The following is a 21,827-nucleotide window of genomic DNA, read 5'->3' as shown; positions in this document are numbered from 1 at the left end:
GTCTGGTCCTGTGGGCCTCTTAACGCCCCCATGTTTTAGATTAATAGATTTAGGTGGTGTAAGAAACCTCGGGAACTTGAGATGTTATATCCCTTGTGCCTGTAGTTACACTGGCTCACTCACCCTTCAAACTGGAACGCAATAACAGTAAGTACCGCTGCTTGGCCGTAGAATACATGATAGATTGATTGAAAAACCGCCACCATCGGATAAAATCTTCCTAGAAAACGTATTTTATTTTTGCTGATTAATCGAGGACGGCTTTACCAGGTGGCAGCGATACCTTTTCCCGGCCGCGCCCTCTGGTCCTCAGAAGCGTTGGCACGGGCTAGAAGACCACAGCTGGAGACGTTCCTCAGAAGACTGCTGACGGTCTGCTCGACGGACAGACGGTGTCCGCTGTACGCGTCGCCCCTCACCCGGGAGTCGCTTGTCGCCTTCTCGCCCTTCTTCAGAAAGGTTTGTGAGAAGTGGATGCGGGGACTTGATTTATGTGAGATAGATATAGATCGTATCTTTCGCTCACTCTTATCCTGACTATTGGCGTTGTCTGCGCCTCTTCTGGTAATCTCTATCTAAAGTGATATCCTCTATTTACAAAATTGTAATCTCAGCAACATGACGTTTTATAAATTTTCCTTCACTCCAAGGGAGATTATTGGAACTTAATGTCAAGCTGCGGGAACGACCGCTCTGAGCTGATACTATTTTTCACTTCTCTGCATATTTCACGATACGAGTGAAAGTGAAAGCCGATTTGAAGAGTTACACCGTTCAATAGTATTACAGAAAACGTAATGACTTCATTTCGTACAAGTGGTCTATGAGTCGGTATATGAGCTGGTCGCAGCGACCGCCGAGACGAAAGGCCTGACGCAATAAATGCCGCAACACTCCGCCATCGGCAGGGCGTGTTCGAGAGCGGCAAGTGCGGCACGGGATGATGGCGCGCGGAGCCGGTGACGCGCGCGCTGCGGCGCGACGCGCGGCGCCTGGCGCGCCTGCTGCTCTCCGCGCTGCTGCTGCTGCTGCGCTGCGCCGCGCTGCTCGTGCTGCTGCTGCTGCTCTTCCTCGCCAAGCGGCGCAGGTAGGCCGCTCCCACATACTCGTACTGACGCGGGGCCCTTCTCCGATGACGCGACGGTTGGTTCGATGTGTACCTGAATGATTATACAATTTTAAACGAGATGTCGTTACCTGCTGTATTCTATTTTTGAAAGTGTCGTAGACGGAAATAGTTTTTGTAGCTTAATTTCTTAATCAACGCCAGACATTCGATTGATTGTTATAAAAATGGAGTCACATTTACGCTTCGATGGGATATGATTTCAAATTGAGTATCGGATCGATATTTTTTTATACCGAGGTAAAATAAGACGAGATCGGGGGAAAAATTGTGATTCCATTGAAAATAGTGGTCTTGTCCCTATGCTGCTATAAAAGTCAAGAGTTATTCACAGTCACACAGTCGTACGTTCATGAATTTCCTTTCATTCGACTTTGCATTCTAAGTGAAAATAATCATATTATAAAATTACAATATTTACAAAAAATAATATTTAATTTTACATTAAAAAAAAAACTTCCAATTCTGCCCGAATGTCTGGCGTCGGTTTAATACGAACCGCAAGACAAATAATAGTAACAAGTGTAGGGGAATGTAAGGGTATATAATATGTTCGTAAGATACACGTAACTCACATACGGGGTCATATATCACAAACTAGTTTTATTATTCAATAAACAGTCATATAATAAGGTACAAAATATCATGATTATATATTTAATAGTCAATATTACTTATAAGTATATAGATAAAAACATATATGTATATATATATGTTGACCAAGATAATTGGAAACGAGTCATATAAAAAATCAGTATGGATCTATTCATTCACTGAGGCGCGCCACTCCACGTTAATTTTTTTTTTTTTCCAATTGGCATTTTTTTGCTGTCTGTACTCTTTGTCGTTACACGTACACTACACCTTGGAGACCACATCTTGTGAACACGAGCGTCTCTCAATGCACGCCGATAATTTAACGTGGCCGAGCGCACTTCCGTAAGTAAATAGATCTGTACCATTTTCCTATGTTTGTCAACAGATTTATATATTCTATTGGAAACTATTGGCGAGGTAAAGCGTTATAAAAAAAATTGAGTAAAAATAAGTTGTAAACATGCAACTCCATATGTTTTACTTAAATTTTCAATAACGGTCAAGTTATGAGTATGGAGAGAAATATATAATAATAAACAAAAAATGGTCAATAATTTCCGCCATCTGATGACGTCATAGCACTTGAATCAAAACAATAACCCTGACCTGAGATTTTGTTCTCGATAGTCGGGTAAAAAGTATTTAAATACAGTTACTAATTATCCTGGTTATATAAATAAGCTTAAGTATGAATATAATTATAAATCAAAACTACGATGATATCATTAAAATAATAAATACATGCATACAAACAAACGTGTAATAAACATAAAAGTCAAAAACGTATCTTTCCAATTAATTTTATCTCTGAAACAGGCCATATTATATTCAATATTGATCGTACAAAAACAGTTTACCATAAAAATAGTAGGTTAAATTAGATAATTCGAACGTTTAATAATAAAATTGTATTCTATGACCCTCATAATCCTGTGCCTTTTAAAATGTTACATTTAATCTAAAAACCCTTTCTTCGGATACGTGAGTGCTTGAAGTCTCCATATTTTTGTACCAAGTTCCCGAAACTTTTTAATAGACAGCGATGACACGTGACTACTAATTGTTGTATAAAAAATCAATCCATATTTACACTAAATTGAGAAATAATAGTCTAGACTGAACGCTTCCGTGCAAAAATGTTTCGTCAAATATAAGCGGGTCTAACACACACACACACAAGATGTGACGTGTGACTTTTTAATAGTAAAAAGCTATTATTTTTCTAGGCAAGTTTATATAAAAATATATCTTAAACTTGACTTGAAAATGTTTGTATTTTAAAATTTACTTACTTTTATTCTTGTCCAGTTCTTCCAAGATCGATTCCAGGTGGTTACTGTTCCGCGTCTTAGGACACTTACTGCAAAAATAAATCGGCCTTCGTTTGTACTGTCGCGTTATCTTTTTATTAATTTCCAGCAAATTTCAGTTCGCAAATCGACTATTTCGATTGCGTTGAAATTGTCCATGTGTGAAAAGTCGCGTTTATTAATAAGAGGGATATAATATATCATTGTTATTAGTACGAGTATGTTAGGTAGGTGTGTTGCAGCGCGAAGGGTGCCTTTTACTGTTAAACATAAATGTGTCCAGTTTATAAGAAAACCACATTGAGCCTCCTGACAGTGGTTTTAGAGCATCGAAGATGTCTATCGTTGAGTCTCCTTAAACTAAAATTGATTTTAGTCAATAGGAGGTGGTGACTTGGGAATATTCATAAATTTTAGTTACGTATAATAATAATACAAGATTTATTCTCTAATTTATTTAAAAACTGACTTCTGCTCACATTGTGTGGGTTCGTGTGGTTTTTTGATAAACCTGGACACTTGACCAAGGGATGTCCTTAACTGATTTCCTTACTTTTACTTCTAGATCATTCCAAATCCCTTACTGAACTTGTCCTATAACGGGACTCCAAAAACTTCGACTTTGATTAAATATATGATAAATATATAAATATTGTAGCTTCTTAGCAAGCTACCAATTTATCCATATCTCATATCATATAAAATAACGTACTGTTTTCTCAATATGTTATATTATATTGGTAGACCTACCAGCTGAGTTACCAAAAGCCGTTGGAATTGGCAGCTTATAAATATTTTTAATTGGTGTCGATTTTGTTGTACTCTGTATTGACTGAAGGATATATATCCTCTTGTTCCGCCAGATGTGAGAAAAAGCTACACAATATTACTAGAAATGTAATATTTGTGTCGTTTACAAATTGCGTACAATAGAAGCGGCAACATTTATTAGTTTGAGTAGTTAGACCGAGAGGAAAAGTTTTTCATTTAAATCCGACAAGTGAGAAAATTCGTAACGGGCCGCCGTTAATGTCATTTTGTAGTCATAACATTTTGTAGTGTTTCAACACTACAAAAATAAACAGATGTTTTGTCACAGCGCATTGTGGATTTGAAATACACATTCTTTACAAGTAGTTTAAATTAAAAGTATCCCAAAATTATAACCTCTATGGCCGTCGACATAATGATATAGTATTTACTTATATTATTTGTTAATAAGGACAAATACACAAGACTAATATTTTAACTTCGATTCTCGATAGTTTAAAGTTACACGTCCCGGCGGCCCAGCGGCCAAACATTAACCGCAACTCTCCGCTCCCACAGATTCTCAAACGAAATTCTCTTAATAAAAAGCAGTTATTGTGATTACTGCATTATATTATTTTTAATTTGCGATGCGAATCGTTTGATGTTATTTATTGTGTAAAAGTATAAAATGAGTTTGCTTTCGTAGTACCAAACTATTAGTTTTTTCTACTCGGTCAACTACTTCAACGATTGCGTGCGCTCGAAATGAATCTCTCAATAATTATAATTTGCATTTTTTATAATTTATTATTGCATCGAGAACTCGATAACATTTTATATAATCACGAAATCCAAAAACAAAAAACAACAAAAAATAAATGTTTCAAGAGAGACAAGCCAAAACTCATTTTTGGCTTGTCTCTGTGATGGTCGAGGTGGTCCAAACGATCATAACTTTTTCCATATACATATGTTGGTGATACCATAGACACTTTACATTGCCAATGCGCTTTTATCATTCCACTGGAACACTCAACATATACACTAGTTTTTGATAAATTGTTTTTTTTTTCTTTTGGATATATAAAATGAAAGTTTAAATCCAGTATCGAGCTCGATCTATTCTTGTACATTTCCTCTAAAAAGACATTTACTTATAAGTTATACTTCGTTAGTACGCACATTTATTGTGTCTCTTGTTTAGGTCTCCGTGTTTTTTGTATATTTTGTACATTTTTTGCTTAAAACAATATTATTTTATTACTTTGCATTCAATTGAGGACAAACCATTTACTATGATCGGAAATATATTATAATACCTGTAATTAGGTTTATTATTTTAATAATAAGTAAAGCGCCCTATAGCAGAGTATATCTAGCGTCACTAGCTCCAAAAAATATTTCTCTTGATATAGAGAAACAAGAATCGTAATGACATTTAATCTTAAGGCACGTTATTAACTAAAAAAAAAAACTGAAACGTCAAATTATAATACAGATAATCTAACACAATAGATAGATCTATTTAAAGTTGTTGAAAAAAGATGTCCTTATAAGGCCTAGTGTAACTAGAGTTTAAATGATTAAAAACGAAGTTACTTATAAAATGTGTTTATTCGAATCTCCCTGATTGGATTTGAAACAACTTTACTAAAAATATAAATCAATTTTCAAAAATATCTTGTGAGAATTTATTTGTAAAGTACTGTATAAAAAAACACAATTAAAATTTTATTTTGACATAACGCGCCTAAAGAAAAAAATAATAATTACGATAATATAATTATAGTTATAAATTAGTTTAAGATAACTGTCATTAGACTCACTTCATTATTGTAAAATTTCGCGATGTATGTTTTTTTATTTAACGGTTAAAAAATTTAAATAATATGAACTTTGTATATATTCTGTTTGCTTAAACAATTAGTATCTATTTATATATTTTTATACTTAAAATATTATGTAAATATTGATATTCTAATGAAAAGTTGATATTTAGGCTTTTTGTAATTCATAAAAAAAAACCTTTAAAATGGTTTAAATAAATAAATTTGTTCCTTTTTTTTAGAAATGTAATTTCTATTTTTATATATCTATGCATTCGTATTGCTAGGGGCTGTATTATTATTTTTTCAATAAATCTCCAATAACCAGCACAAAACTTTTTTATGATTATAATATTGGGTGGCAAAAATAACAAATGAGATGAGATTTATATTTTATAAATAAATCCATTGTTTTCGAATTTTTTTTTTATTTTCATTGCTTGTGTTCTAAGCGTTTCACTTTAAGACTAATTTTATTTAAATAAAAATGTAATACAATATAAACAAAGGTTAGATTCAATGAAATTGTTAATGTTGTAAATTTTCTATTTACATAAAATTTAAATAAAATGAACTATAATATTTGCAATTCATATAAAAAGCTCGCTAAGAAGAAATGTAAACCTCATTCTATGTAACAATAAGATTGATAATTGCTTAATAACAAAAAAGGCACGTTTATATGATTTATTTGTTTTAAATAATTTTAGTTATTTTGAAGAGTGTCTTACGTAGTTATTTCTAACGGCATTATGCTTTATTAAACAAGTCTATGATATAAATTTTACAGTGGCCTAGTATATGTAAATGATTTCATATTCGATCGAATTTAATAAATATAAGTAACAACTGTTACAGTTGAGAAATATATTTTATGTGAGAGCTTTCTATAGATCCATAGCTTAATTTAAACTATTTGTCGTGAAGATGCGGTGTGCAATATTTACTACGTATCATCGTTTAAATCTTTGTCAATTTGTATAAGTTGATGCTTTGTTGATTAGCGCCATTTTTAACACAGATAATATATTTAAAAAAAAATTATTGTTAATTCCGTGGTCTATTTGGTTTAGTACAAATCTAGTATTTTTTTTTTCTACTTTATCAATAGCATATTGTAATATTTTTTCACCATAAAAATATTATTAATTTTCAAAGTATTTTTATCTTCACAAAACAATATGTATTTGAACACCAAAATATCAATAGTTCTAAGCGAAGGATGAACTATTCGTTTAATATTTATTTTAGTTAATTTTTTTGTAAAATATTTTTTATTATTGAAATGTCCAGTTATGTAACGGTTAGTATTTATCGTCTCTTATATTGTAATGTCATTTTTAACTACTTATTAAATGTGTTCTAAAAAAGTATGTGTAATTTAATTATAAGTTGATTAGCAAATAATATTAAATTAATATAGTTAATAAAATTTGTTTAAATGCTGGTAACCCTGGCATAGATAACAAAAGGCCTTGTTTTATTATTAAAGTGCGTTGTTTGTATAAAATGGGGTATTCTATATAAATATATGAACTTACTCTCCAATAAAAATATTTGTTAACAATGTAACTTTACAGTAGAATCAAATACATATTTATAATACCTTTAAACAGAAAACACTGGAAAAAGTAAAATGATTGTAAATAATGTTACTAGAACAGATTTATTCAATATATATTTTAATATTAAAGTATATTTGTAGTATCATTATATTCAACGAGGCCTTTACGAGTAGGCTAGAAGTATAATTTTGTATAAGATAGATGCATTTATTGAGAGTAAGTCATTATATAGATTTAGAGAATTGTTGCAAATGAATTTTTAATGTTTGATTGATATTCGAAATGTTAACCAGCATAATACGACAAAGTAATAATTTTGTTAAGAACAATAAATTGATGATTTTTAATAAAATGCATTTTATTTATTTCATAAATCTTATAGGTAATGCAAGAAAGGTATTTATTGTAATATCTAACATATGTAAAAAGAATTTCATCATCATCATCACATTAATATTTTTAACATAATATGGCAACACCATACACTTGTTGATTCAAAAGTATTTAAGTCTGTGAAAAAAAAAATTAATTTAATCAAAAAATATTCTTCAGTCAAGTAAATGTAAAATTCCCACCAGTAAGAGAGTAGATTCTACTGAGAAGAATCTAAAGAATCTTTGCCGGTTATGTTGTTGTCACAAATTAAAAACAAATTGTGCTTAAAAAATATCTATTTATCATTACACTAATTTGTAAATCATAAATACAAATCATATCATATGATTGATGCATATAGTTGATTCTTATCAGAATCTTAAATAAAAAATTTCATATATACAGTAAACATTACAATATCACCAAACCTTTATCTTAAAATATTGTCCAAATCAAAATTAGCATAGCAAGAAAATTCATTAGCTAAGTTGTTCCGATGCTGAGGCTGGAATGTACATTGTTTTAAATTTAATAACTTTTCTACATGATCTTTCATGATAGCACCTGTACATACAATAACTTTATCCTTAGCTAAATGCTTGATAGTCTCCGATGTCTTTGTGATGCACTCTTCAGACAGAAATGGTGGATCAGCTACCACAAGATCAAAGGAATGTCCTAAGTCTGACGGTAATTTCATTGGTTCATTGTAGTCATAGAAAATAAAATCTATTCCATGTACTTCAAATCGTCGGTCATATTCCAACAAATTAACTACAAATAAAAGTAAAATAAACTGTTATGTTATTACAGTAAGTAATAAAAGATTTACATATTCATTGATTCCCAAACAGGAAATAAATTAAATTATATATAGTATATTTAAATTTAATTTAAAAAAAGTGAACTACTGAGTTTGTTGGCAGTTTTTGAGGTAGAATCTACATTTCAAACCAGGGTAAGTTTTACATTCAATTTAATCCTGTAATGAGATGATTAAAACTGCTATTAAAAGCCTACTTAAATAAATCATATTTAAATTTTATTTGATATACAATCATTTATAAGCTTTAAATATAATTGTAATAAATTTGTAATAAATTACCTCTTGCTCTGTTTTCTAATTGTCTCTTGACGGGTACAAATAGAGTTGGGCAAGATATAAGGGCTACCTTTTCACTGTCTTGTAAGCACTTATCTACAACTTTCACTAGGGCCTGTACTGTGCTCTCATTATACCAGAATTGACTTAGTTGCTGGAAGAAGAAAATTACTATAGATTTAAAACAATGTCATAAATATAATGTAGAAAAATGGATTAGTGTAAACACCACCCAACACTTACCCAATTTTCTTCAAATATAATATTTTCGGTGAGCTGTTGTTTCGACTCCAAATTTTCAAGAATTTCTTGCCTTTTCCGTTGTTCTGCATAAAATTCTTGTAAGGCAGCGAATGTTTCAGAGGATAGCGTCGGTACGTCGTCGTCTTCCATCGTAATACTGGATTAACGAAATAAATACCGGTAAAGATTACATCGAAGTTCGAAATTTCAATACGCTGAGCTGTTTTAAATATTTCTTATTATAACATTATCTCAATTATTACGATTTCTGCTATGAATAATTCGGGTCCTTGAGTTTTAGAAAGTTATTTTTATAATTTCAAAATACAACATTTTGAAGGAATCGAACATACGTAAGTATACGGGTATTGTACGTTTTAAAAGTGACAGATAAAAATAGGTTAGTTCTGTTTTAGCAAGCATGGAAAACGATACACTTTACCTTAGATTTCAAAACAAAAATATTACTATGATTATTCAATTGTGACAAATGCACCAGAGGTTAAGAAAAGTGAGTATCAACTCGTGTTTTTATTATTTTTAATATGTTATTCATGAAATTATGCAAATAAATTTAATATTATATAGAAAAAATGACATTTAAGATTTGACATTTCATATTTTGACAGAAGCATTATATACATATATTTTTTTTTATGAAATGAAAGCATTTATTCAGCCTTGTAGAATATTGCCAGTATATAATGAATTCCTTTCAGCATTAAATTTAAAATGGAACATAAAGGCCTACAAGTATTACAACTTCATCGATATCCACAATATTTGAAACCATGTTGCAAACTTATCAATGAAGAATGGCCACGCAGCGAAACAGCAAGGATGATGTCTCTTGAAGCATCCTGTGATCAATTACCTACCAGCTTAATATTAATAAATGCTGATGGAATCATTCTAGGTCATTGTAAGCTCACTCCAATACCGAGTATACCTAATAGTTGTTTTATTGAAACAGTAGTAATAAGTAAATCTATGCGTGGACAAAAGTTGGGAACGTTTTTAATGAAAGAAGTTGAAAAGTATTGTAAAAATGTATTAAAATTGGAAATGGTTCATTTATCTACAAAAGGTCAAGAAAACTTTTATGCTAAATTAGGTTACGAATTTTGCGCTCCAATTTCAATATATGGTAATAGTGTTGTGAGCAATAATATCGCAAAAGACAGTGAGACGAAAAATGATGTAATGCCAACTAAAATAGGTACTAACAAGACAGCCCCACCGCCCCCACCGATGCCCCAACCTGTAATTATACAGAGTACTATTAAAACGAGTAAAACATACATGTTCAAATATTTAAGTTAATAGAGTATTAAGATTTATATATTTTTTTTTATTGTAAAAATATTTTCAAAGTTAAATACGATTAATAAAAATGTAATTATCTAAGAAAGTTTAATAAACACCAAAAATATACATGATTTATTTATTTACAATCTGAATTTGTTTCTAAAATATATAAGTTAATATATACAAAAGCCAGTGGATTTTGACTCTTCATTGTTTTAAAAATATTTTTATATCGTATTTGGTGATAGAATAAATTTATATTTGGCATATAAAATTATATAGACATTAATCCAAACAAATTTAAAAATGAATAAATATCATATGAATCTTATAAAAAAAACCATTTCAGATTTGAGGTTATTTTAAAAAAAGTTGAATAAAAACAACAAATAAATATGATTAATTTATTTAAAACTTGGCTTTGTTAATGAATTCGAGCGCGCGCTGTCGTATGCTGTCGATGTGTTCCTTGTCGCCGATCTTCTCTTCGACTTCTATCCACTTCTTAAAGAGCACCTTCATTTTTCGTGCTGGCAACTTTTGAGATGTCATACGTTCCATTACTTGTCTGCGATAGAAAATTACTTCATTATTTTTTTTTTAGTTTTGTTAATACGATGATTGCAATAAATCTAAATAAATACACAAAAAAGCTAGTAAGAGCCATACGGTAATATACAATCGCAAACGAAGTTATACGAAATATTAAACCGAAGATAATTCGCGCCGGTCAAGCTGCAGCATTAGACATTATTTTTTTCAACAACGGTAGTAGCGTACCTGAGTCTGACCACGTCCCCCGCGGCTCGCAGCGCGTCCACGTAGGCGGCGCACACGTCGACGCGCTGCGGGTACACGGCCAGCACCTGCTCGAACAGCGCCTCGCAGCGCTCCAGGTCGCCGCCCGCGCGCTCCAGCTGGGCGAACCGCACCAGCAGCGACACGTCTGCGCCGGGATTACAACTCTTAGTTTAAGCGTACACTTAAATTTACCTTATCTGTGGTAGGGGCGGGAATGATCGTGACTAAAATTAAAGATTGAAAGATATATTTTTTTAAATCTTTTGGAAAAGTATACTAAGAAATGGGTCATTTAATCAGCATTTAATATCAATTGGTTGCTTATTAAACTAACAGTGTAACCTTCGCCCATAGACACTAGAACTAATAAGTATACACTTATACGGACTGGTGGGCAACTTGTACCTGTAATTAACACTAGCTAATCTAGCTTTATCTTCAAACTGGCAAAAATAATACAAAGTTATTTGGTTAAATAATTGGCGGTAGGCTGGTCCAAGTGGTACCATCCAGACATTTACATCTTGAACTCTATTGATCACACTGTTAGTTTAATAAGAATTCTAACTTTACTTACGCTCTTTCTTCTCCAACGCCGCTATACCCTTCTGCATGACGTGCCTCGCCTTATCCACGAGGCCCGCCTTGTAGCAAGCTTCGCCACATACTCGGTACACCTCCGGGTGTTTCCTGTACTTCCTGATCATAAGCTCAGTCAGCGACACCAGCTCTTGGTGCTTGCTTGTATCCAGGAGTATATCTAACAGCTTCGAATGGATTTGATACGTATCGTTCATTTGGAGAGCGTCTTCGAGAGTTTTCTGCTGACTTTCCTTTTGACGCACAGATTAAGTTTTTACCATTAGTGTTAAAGTATCGATGAATAGAAATAAAATAAGAGGTATTGTCTTGAGTTACAGATTTATTTAAACTATTGAACTGTTTTGGAGGGGATTGGCGAGGGTCGCTTGTGAGTCCAAGGTGGGTAATGTTGTTAAATAAACAAATGTCTTTTGTATAGATATCAGAATCTTACCTTTGTACCAAATCTGTGTTCAAGGTTGAGTAAAGCGAGCCACACATTAAGCTTTTCGCCCTCCTCCCGGAAGTTAATGGTATTGAGCGCTTTACGACCCACAGCTCGAGCCTTGTCTATTTCTGTTGCCTAGATTGATGAAAAATTAATTTAATTTTTTTTTGATTTATGTATATATTTATTTACTAAATATATCGTCTTAGTTTCGAGACTACAGCCTGTAACTATACTTTTATTATAATTACATATTAAATATTGCCCCTTTGAGGAGAAGATTTGGATTTATTCAACACAGCCACAGTGCTCTAATGTAGGTTAGTAGATACACAAGTGGTAGAATTTAACTGAAATTAGACACATGCAGATTTCCTAATGATTTTTTCTTTTAGCGCCGAGCAGAGATGAATTATAAACACAAATTAAGCACATGAAAGTTCAGTGGTGCTTGAAGGGTTTGCCCGCAACCATCAGTTAAGATGCAGCAAGTTAACTCAATCATATTTACATCTTTCAGGGACTAATCAAAAACTTGGTGCTTATAACTACTTCTACGGCACGTAAAACTTATTCAACCTTCACAAAATAAAATTCTCATTTACATTATAAAAATATTTTCATAAAAAAAACCAAGATTGCTTGAACACACGGAGCTCAAGTTTTGAGTCTATAATTCATCTTTTCTTACTTAACACTCGATGGTAGAGTACAAAATCGTGAGAAAGCCTACAAGTGTCTTAAAAAATTCTGTTATACATATATACCTACTAACCAGCAGTAGAGCAGCACGGTGGAACAAACTCCAACATTTCTTGTATAAAAAAAAAAAGGTCTAAGAGACAAATTTACCTGCAAATGGAAAGCCATGTAAGCTATCCACAGCTGGCTACAGTTCGGCTCGGCTAGCAGTGCTCGTTCGAACTGATCACTAGACCGCGGGGCATTCTCACTCTCAATAGCTCTCTTTTCCAATTCTCTTATTCTCTCTTCTTCCTCTCTAGCTTTAGCGTTCTTCTCAGCGATCGTGAGCTTCTTGCGTTTCTTTTTGGGTTTTTCTTGCTCCTAGAAAAATTTACATTTGGTGAATTCCAGTTAGTAAAACTAGTACTGTCAGTCAGACTTTTATAAAAAACAATCATCATTAGAGACCAACTAATTTATGACTTACTTAATGACTGAAAATAAGCAAGAATAATAATAAGTAAGCAGCAAATTGAGCTCTTGAAATAGTAGAACAAAAAGCAGAATTATCCTTGTAATACAAATTTGAAATTATATACGTTTCTACATTTTTTTTCTAACCGTATAGGACGCAACCACAATGCGAACAGTTAGCAGGAATTTTAAACATATTATAAAAAATAACACACCTCTTCATCACTACTGCTAGATTCTTCTCTTGTTTCAGCAGCCACGTCATCACTCGTCGACCAGAAGTCCTTGGCGCTCGGCGCGTCGAGGACTGGCTTTAAATTATCCAACACATTCTTTATACAATTAACTTTAGGTTGATTTTTTTCTTTTACAACTTTCTTTTTATCCTCGCGTGTGGCCTCAGGTGGGGTTACTTTTTCTATTTTCTTCTTTTTATATTCTGTATTATCTTTAACATCGAACTCTTTTAACTTTTCCTGTACTGTCGCTAGTATGTCCATGAATTCTTTTAAACGTTCTTCTGTCAATAGTTTCTCAGCGTGCATCGCTGTGTGATATTTTTTATTTTTCCCAGTAAGCCCTTTAGCTTCAATGTTGACTATCTTTTTATCTATTCTATCTAAGCGTTTCTTTCTAGCGTTTATACATTTGAGTAGAGCCACTGCTCTCTTTTTGTAGTTTTTAGCTGTTATACAGTCGGATAAATCCAGTAGACTTAAGTCATTCGGTGTTAATACTTGATCGCTATCTTCGTGTATGTCCGTTTCGATTGGGTCGCTCTCTTCGGACACTTCTACCTCACGCTCTTCTTCTTTACGAGCTTTAATCTTCTCTTTTTTGCTTTTCTTTTTGCTAAGATTCTCTGTCGCGGAATGATCATTTGTATTAGTCAAACTGGTATCATCTTCTTTAGAGACAATGTTGTCTTTATTTTTCTTTTTACGTTTTTTAGTTTCGCCTTCTACACTATTTGTTGTTTTGGTATCAGTTGAATCCATTTCTTCTGTAATACGATCGACTTTTTTTTTGTTTTTCTTTTTATTGTTTTCAGTCTTTTGACTTTCATCAATGTCCATCTCTCTAGCTCCATTACTGGCATTTTCGTCAACATTTTTATTAGATTTCTTCTTTTTAGCCAAAGTTTCATTCTTTTCGGCATCTTTTTTTCTTTTTTTAGCATTCTTTTTAATTTCCTATAAATTTAAATCAGAAGTTATAAACGTATTTACGTTTAAAATATAACTTGACGATAGAAAATTATAGTCTGTTAATAACTTACAGCGGGACTGAAAGGCGCCTTTGTGAGGCTACCGGACATCTTCTTCGCAGTCGGGTTTACTGACATGATCGTACACTTTACCTGAAATGGTACATTACATTATGTAGATGTCCTATCACAAACGAGACCAGACGCTATTATAAAGTATTATAAAGTCTGTGCACAAAACAGATGTACTTTCTATTGCCTCAGACAGAGACAAGGCATGTCGTCTGAACAATAGTTCAACATGCTTTTCATTACAAGGGACTCCCGGTAAACACTGGCAACTTACGAACTACAGGCTATTTTATTTTCTTCTTGAACATGTATTATATTTAAATACATAGTTCTTATATTTAAGAAAAAAATATAATGGAAATTTGAGCATAATGACAGTTGTTTATGCCTGTATGTGCTTTAGCGCTCTTTACATATATAGTGAATATAAACATAAACTTACAATCTGGCCGAGATGGAAAGCGTCCGTGAGGTTGTGGAGTGGTTGGGCGGAAACGAATCGTTTCGGAACGTACGCATTCGTGTTGTTGAAGAATGACACCAATAGATAATCCCTGATGTGCTGTAGCGAAAAATAATATATATATATATATTTACTATTTTTTTTAAAGGTAATCTCATAAAATACATTAATGATATACAGAGATTCCTAGATAGGCAATGGCTACTAGTTCTATATAGGTTTTTGGACCATTAGCTTATCTGCTATGAGTTTAACAATGCGTTATGACCGATACAGATATTTAAAAAGATGTGAATGCTATCCAAACGATTATTTTTATAAATATAATTATTTTTAAGTATTATATCTCACCGAAACAACACCAGTGTATGCGCTCCCAACCACCGCGTCTTCGTAGCTCGTCAGGATCTCCAAGTCTTCGTCAAGCAGCGTGGGCTTCAGCGTCAGGACAAGATACTGCTTGGACAAGTCCAATGACAGCACGCGCGCTTTCACTTCTTGACCGACCTTGATACAGCAATTAGTTATATATAATTAATATCTTAGTAGAAAATACAATCTAGTGATAAATCCGATATTTGTATATTTTCTCTCGATATTAAACTATGAACAAAAATGTCATCAATAGTGCTTGCACGATTTAGATCATTGATCTTCGGTTGAGAACCATGTCCGAACTGCTGGGCCGACCCGGTTCTTAGCAATTATTATATCAAAATAAACTTTATCTGAATAGGCTCTTAGTGTAACTATGAATTGTCCTTTTAAAAGTTTGTATTAACTGTATATATCAAAATGAAGATAGTGTCATAAAATTTAATGTTGAAAAAAAAGAGCAAGTTTTAGAATTGCCAATTCTTAGTTCAGGATACGACGGATACACGTGCGTATCCCAATACACGCCTGTATCCGTATCTTTAATAAAAGCGTGGTCGTTACCCAAGATGAACTGTAATTGCTCATTTCATTGAAAACTTAGATTTAATTGTATATTAGCGATTGTGTTAGAATTAAATTTAATTTTGTGTTATACAAATTGAAATTGGATGAATGTGTTACCTTGAATTTCTTTTTGGGCAGTTTAGAATTGGACGCCTTTTTCGGGTCGACGAAAACGCCCATATCCGTCATATGAGTTTGAGGCACATATCCTAGAAATAAGGTAAATAGTATCATTTACGATATAAGTTTATATAAATCACATGAAAATAAGACGCCATAAGAATCGCAAGGTTTTTTTAAGCTAGATTTTTCATCATTCATCTGGTTCGTTTTAAAGGCGGGTAATATTTCAGGTACAATTTCATAACTTCTTGTTTGTATTATCTTCTAGTAATAATAATATAAATAATAAATTCAATAAAAGATTTACTTTAAAAGGAATCCGATACAAAGCATTTTACTCCTGCTTTACTTAGAAGATAAACTTTTAAACAGATGATTAAAACGTTTTGTTTTCGATAGTGTAACCCTCCCGGGTTACACTATCAAAACACCTTCCCAGGTAGCTCACCGGTGACCCGGCCGACGGTGACCCGCAGATGGTCGTCGGCCAGCACGGCGACCGTGGCGGTGACCGACTGGCCGACGCGCAGCTCGTCCAGGCGGAAGGGCGTGGCGGACAGCACGGCGGGCGCGTCACTAACGGAGTACACGTAGTCCGCCAGGCTGTAGCTCAGCACGCGCACGCGGTGGCCGCTGCCTGCGACACGCAGCGCACTTTCAGTACTACAGATATTAGCCGAATTTCGAGTTTGAACCCCTCTACATATTACATACACCATTGCAAATATGTGTTCCGATTGCAAAAGATCAAGAGTAGCATTCAGGAGGTCGTATTTATTCTGCCCCTTCCGAGCTAAGCCCTTCTGTGACTCAGCAGTGTTCTCCCCTCATTGAGCGAGAGTGACCATCACATAGTTTAATAATCGTGAAATACTGACCTATGGGATATGACCGTGTCAACACTTGCTCATCGTTGAGATCCTCATCAACAGCTACTCTTCGGAGACTTAGGATACCCAGACTGCCTTCCCCCAGCTTGAAGTGGATCAATCGACCGGTGACCTTAAGCACCTATATGAAAAAAAGTATATAACATATTAAATATAGTATTATCATATCAAACAAACCAATAATTCGGGTGAAACTTAGTAAATTAAGGAATAGAAAAATAGGGTCGTCTTACTATCGCTTCTTCGATTATATCGCCTTCCTGCAGCTTCTGCTCCTCGGCCATATCAGGATATGTGGTGTCGAAGATGCCCTTCATCGTCAGGAATGGTGTTTTCTTTGGTGGTACTGCATATAATAGTCGTGCTCTAATCTATGAGTATAAAAAATATTATTAAATATTATGTAAGGCTTATTAAAATCATTTAAAAAAACCTTGCAGAACCTTGGATACTCGATATAAATTTAATTAAATGCTAATGTGTACATAAAAGTGAATTTAAGTATATAGTTAAGTATTATAGTATTCTATAAACAAAGATATATTAATCAAGTAATGTTGATAGTGATTACGATTGATTTTTTTAACATAGTAGTACTACTATATCTATAGATTGAGTTGTATATGTTATTTGTAAATCTAAGATTTTTTTTTCTTTGATTTGAGATGGCCCAGTGGTTAGAACGCGTGCATCTTAACCGATGATTTCGAGTTCAAACCCAGGCAGCCACCACTGAATTTTCATGTAATTAATTTGTGTTTATAATTCATCTCGTGCTCGGCGGTGAAGGAAAACATCGTGAGGAAACCTGCATGTATCTAATTTCAACGAAATTCTGCCACATGTGTATTCCACCAACCCACATTGGAGTAGCGTGGTGGAATATGTTCCAAACCTTCTCCTCAAAGGGAGAGGAGGCCTCAGCCCAGCAGTGGGAAATTTACAGGCTGCTAATGTAAAAAAAAGATTATGTTGAATATAGTATAAATTGTACACCTAACTTACCTTTTGTCCTAATGCTGGTTTCTTGCCTTTGACCATGTCAACTTGATGCCTTTGTATGTATGCCGTTGTTTTGTCCAAAACGTGACCCTCTATACCATTGTCTAACGGCTGCGAAAACAATATTTTATAAGGTATAAAATACAGTTTATGTAAGGATTTTACATTTTAATTCCATTTTATATCACAGTGAGTGATATTTAAATATATCCAACCCATGTGGGTACTGTTATCGATATAATGATAATCAAATCAAAATATTCTACATTCAAGTATGCCTTTATAAATATTTTGAATTTCAGATACAGGATTTAATTGAATGTTAGGTATCACCAATTCGGAATAGATTCTACTGAGAAAAACTGAAAACTCAGTAGTCACTCATTTTGACAAATTAAATACACAATTAACAGTAATTGTATCCTTTAGTGTTTTAAGTTTACCTTTGGTCATTGTGTTTATACAATTCAGTCATATAGTCAGTCATAAAACACAACCATTCAACCGAGAGTTGGAGGAGTTAGGCTTAAAAGTAGTTAATGTAATTCAAATAGGGTATAATGTAAGCATTAACTTTACCTTGTCAACTACGAAATCTAGGGCTGTAGCAGGCAGTAGAGTGTTTGTTTTGTTACGCTGGAATGCATTTTGTAACGCTGAGAGTTCATTGCTCAATGTGATTACGCTGTTCTCTGCAGTCGGGGATATAGACTTGATCATGACCCATGCGAGCGAACCGGTGTCTAAAAGAGATTATTTAAAATATAAGTGATCACAGCTGTCTACACAGAGATACAAAACTATTACACATATAATTTCAATTCAGAACTTTATAATGTAATATTGTCCTGTTAGCCCACTACGCAGGACATATTAGCACAAGTCTGTGCGCAAACACAGGTACTCTCTATTCGGTCAACTCATAATCGGATGGGACGGCAAATCCGACACTACCGGAAAGAGTTCAGATGCAGGACCAACGGCCTTACGTGCTTTCCAGGGTACGGGAGTGTACACACTTCTAACTTCCAGACTTCTGACTGTTGCTGAGAATTTTTCGACATGAAAATCCAATAACTTGTCAGCCCGACCTGGTGTTTAAACCCAGAACCTCAGGATCTCTGGCCTTATATTAAACCACTATACCAATGACAGTCAAAGTGTGGCCACAATTGATAAATAAAGAATGAAATGAGATTTTAAAATAAGAATACTCTAGCTTTGATTGTCAAAAACGAATCATGATGAATATTTGATTAGACACAACTGTTTTAATTTAATAAAAAGTAGATTCACTGTATTCCATCAAAAATATTTTATTTTAACACAGCAAAAATATAGAGAATATATAATATTTTAAAATAACAGCCAGTAATTTTCCCACTGCTAAAGGCTAAAGTCTCCTTAAGAGAAGCAGCTGGAGCTGCAGAATTTGAGAGCTCACAATGTTAAGTACATAAGAATGAAGCAAAGTCTAACACAACTTCATAATTTACAATTGTAATATTTACCCAGCTCAACTTCTGGGTTAGTTGAATCCTTAGGTAAGAATGCCTTTGTGTTTGGTATACCAATGTCCATCAAAAAGCCATGGTCTTCAACAGACGATACAGCTGCTTGAATAAGTGCTCCTGGAGAAAGACGTACACATATTAATATAAATAATCTATATTATAGAAAATAGTGGTATGGAAAAGCTTTATCGTACACTCTATCTCAATATACATATCTAATAAACAGTCTTATTTCTTCCAGAAAAAACCTAAGAAGAGGTTTCTTTAACATAAATACTTTCCTGAACTGTAAATAGACCCACAAGATATACTGATAGCCTAATAACAAACACGCATTACAAAAAAAACTATATACATTCAGACATATTACACATGTGAAGCTAATTCATTGTTCAATACAAAATCACACACACGTTAATATATATATTCAATTATATAATTATAAAATTTAATTTATATTCTTTACATTCATTGAAAACGAAACCTCCACAAACCACAGGTATTTTTATAGTTACATAGTCTTAATAGTCTGTACTTACATTTTATTTAAGGGAGACTTTAAAGTATGCTTTAATGTTTTTGATTAAATTCAATATGTATATATGCCAGTGACTTCGGTACCTACTTTATATATTATATTAATTGGAAACTAAGAACTTCAATGTTTTTATTTCACTTAAATTTTAATAATTCAATTTAATAATATCACATAAAAACACTTAGGGAGTCAATTACATCAAGGTAAACAGGCCTGTAGTGAGCACACTCAATGTATGTGGCACTATACACAGATATTAATAAAATTAAGAGAAATCAATTAGCATCCCCAAAGAGGTTGTATTACAGTTGTAGTTTAGGTTTTATACATAATGCTTACCTTTATGTAAGTCAGCAAGCATCCTGCCACTGTTAACATGCTGTGGCATCATGGTGAGCATGAGGTGGTTTGGAGTCACTTCCAAAACCTTTGTAACTACATATTGACCTGCTCGGAACATTTGTGGCAGCTCTCGGACCCTATCAACCTGTTAATATTTCATTTGGTTAGTAACTTAGATATTTTTAATGACAATTTAATTAAGTACCGAATATATTGTTATATGAGGTGCTACGAGATGGTCATACAGTCATATTCATATGTAAAATAAATTTACCTGATCATTGACATATGATTCCAATATTTTGTTGTATGCTTCGCTGATGTGGCAGGCCATAACAACACCGTGCATTCGACAGGGAAGTGAAATGTTTACTTTTGTCTCTAACACTTGGCGGACTCTCCCTAATATTAGTAGGCCTTCTTTAACCACCTGGAATTTAATTGTGTGAATTAATATTTGTATCCTAGTTCTTTAATATGAACAACGATTGGAGACCCTTACTATTATTTTTTAATGTGTAATATAAAAAGTATTATATTATTATAAGTGAATTTACTTGGATGATTAGTTCTTTATTTATTTTATTTAAGGATATGATCATTTTATTTATTATATATTTACATCTTTTTATAGTCTCAATACTATGTTTTAAATGTATTATTCTTGAACTAAGAGATTTGCGTCCAAAATTACAACATGAAATATTAACCTTATAGTTCAAATATATCCCACAGTTTTTGTATGATTGATCAATTTCTGTATGAACTTCATCAGATAAATATCCGTCATCGTCGTCAGTCTTCTTTTTTATCTTCTTCTTTTTCTTATCCCCTTTTTCAGCTGCTCCTAGAAACTACATAACAATAATTTAATAACATTATATTTTTTATTAAAAAACTCAATTATTCAAATACTTACATTTTCGCTCTGTTTAAAATACGTGGTTGTAGGTTTTTTACCACCTCGGGGAAAATATTCTTCAATATCTGCCATTTTCTTGTATTTATTTAAATTTTAATGCATTTAATATATTTTAATAACAATACCAAAGCAGGCATGAATATTTGAGGTTAAGAGAACGTTGTAAACTATCCGTATCCGTGCAAAATATGTCAATGTCAAATCTGAAGCCTGATTATGTAGCCATTATAAAATATAGCTATATTAAATTCAGGCACTTTCCAGACAATTTTTATTAAACTTTATATTATATAGAATACTTATTTATATACTTGGTAGTTATATTAATAATAATTGATAATTCGGTACAATTAGTAATTGGTAGGTTCCAACTATTGGGTTGGTGGCCATCAGTCGGTCATATAAATATTGTTTAAACAAAGAGCAAAAATTTAGTTTGTATTATTAAAACCAAATTGCCACTTATTTTTTGAATAAATATTTTTTATTTATAAGCGACAACACTATTAATACTGCTATACGTCTATTTTTAAAAGTTTTTTTATAGCCGTCAAATTGATACGTCATTTATTTTGTTTCTCTCTCTAACATACTAAAAATTATGGCCGGGAAAAGAAA

At 33.0% G+C, this 21,827-nt stretch overlaps 4 protein-coding genes across 5 annotated transcripts in view; 2 read left to right on the top strand and 2 right to left on the bottom strand.

Annotated features, from left to right (window-relative positions):
- Window positions 1-1,460, top strand: part of LOC113402797 (kinesin-like protein Klp98A) — a 35,017-nt gene extending 33,557 nt beyond the window's left edge. The window contains exons 26-27 of the mRNA XM_064217930.1: window positions 271-459; window positions 909-1,460. Coding sequence (XP_064074000.1) covers window positions 271-459; window positions 909-944 — 225 coding nt within the window. The 3' untranslated portion in view covers window positions 945-1,460. The remainder of the gene's footprint in view (window positions 1-270; window positions 460-908) is intronic.
- A 6,442-nt stretch (window positions 1,461-7,902) lies between these two features.
- On the bottom strand, window positions 7,903-9,527 carry LOC113402798 (EEF1A lysine methyltransferase 1). The gene is made up of 4 exons (XM_064217895.1): window positions 9,386-9,527; window positions 8,898-9,054; window positions 8,658-8,808; window positions 7,903-8,326 (listed from the first exon to the last, which is right to left on the bottom strand). The coding sequence occupies exons 2-4, from the start codon at window positions 9,045-9,047 to the stop codon at window positions 7,983-7,985; spliced, it is 645 nt and encodes a 214-aa protein (XP_064073965.1). The 5' UTR covers window positions 9,048-9,054; window positions 9,386-9,527; the 3' UTR covers window positions 7,903-7,982.
- On the top strand, window positions 9,259-10,331 carry LOC113402799 (N-alpha-acetyltransferase 80). Of its 2 annotated transcripts, none has more exons than XM_026643121.2 (2): window positions 9,259-9,422; window positions 9,617-10,331. In XM_026643121.2, the coding sequence occupies exons 1-2, from the start codon at window positions 9,388-9,390 to the stop codon at window positions 10,218-10,220; spliced, it is 639 nt and encodes a 212-aa protein (XP_026498906.2). In that variant the 5' UTR covers window positions 9,259-9,387; the 3' UTR covers window positions 10,221-10,331. The 2 variants fall into 2 exon arrangements, with proteins under 2 accessions (XP_026498906.2, XP_026498907.2); XM_026643122.2 differs by having other exon boundaries at window positions 9,262-9,408.
- Window positions 10,332-10,595: 264 nt separating this feature from the next.
- Window positions 10,596-21,378, bottom strand: LOC113402818 (protein RRP5 homolog). Its single transcript, XM_064217838.1, has 20 exons — window positions 21,207-21,378; window positions 20,998-21,141; window positions 20,562-20,717; window positions 20,285-20,432; window positions 19,405-19,524; window positions 18,473-18,636; window positions 17,897-18,004; window positions 17,125-17,262; window positions 16,880-17,012; window positions 16,450-16,638; window positions 15,996-16,087; window positions 15,288-15,443; window positions 14,916-15,035; window positions 14,474-14,554; window positions 13,410-14,387; window positions 12,889-13,101; window positions 12,043-12,171; window positions 11,584-11,839; window positions 10,986-11,151; window positions 10,596-10,773 (listed from the first exon to the last, which is right to left on the bottom strand). Exons 1-20 carry the CDS (start codon window positions 21,279-21,281, stop codon window positions 10,614-10,616), a joined length of 3,726 nt encoding a protein of 1,241 aa, XP_064073908.1. The 5' UTR covers window positions 21,282-21,378; the 3' UTR covers window positions 10,596-10,613.
- Window positions 21,379-21,827: the final 449 nt, after the last annotated feature.

The sequence above is a fragment of the Vanessa tameamea genome, chromosome 19, assembly GCF_037043105.1.
Source record: "Vanessa tameamea isolate UH-Manoa-2023 chromosome 19, ilVanTame1 primary haplotype, whole genome shotgun sequence".
Classification (NCBI taxonomy): domain Eukaryota; kingdom Metazoa; phylum Arthropoda; class Insecta; order Lepidoptera; family Nymphalidae; genus Vanessa; species Vanessa tameamea.
This window is presented reverse-complemented; position numbering and strand designations above follow the sequence as displayed.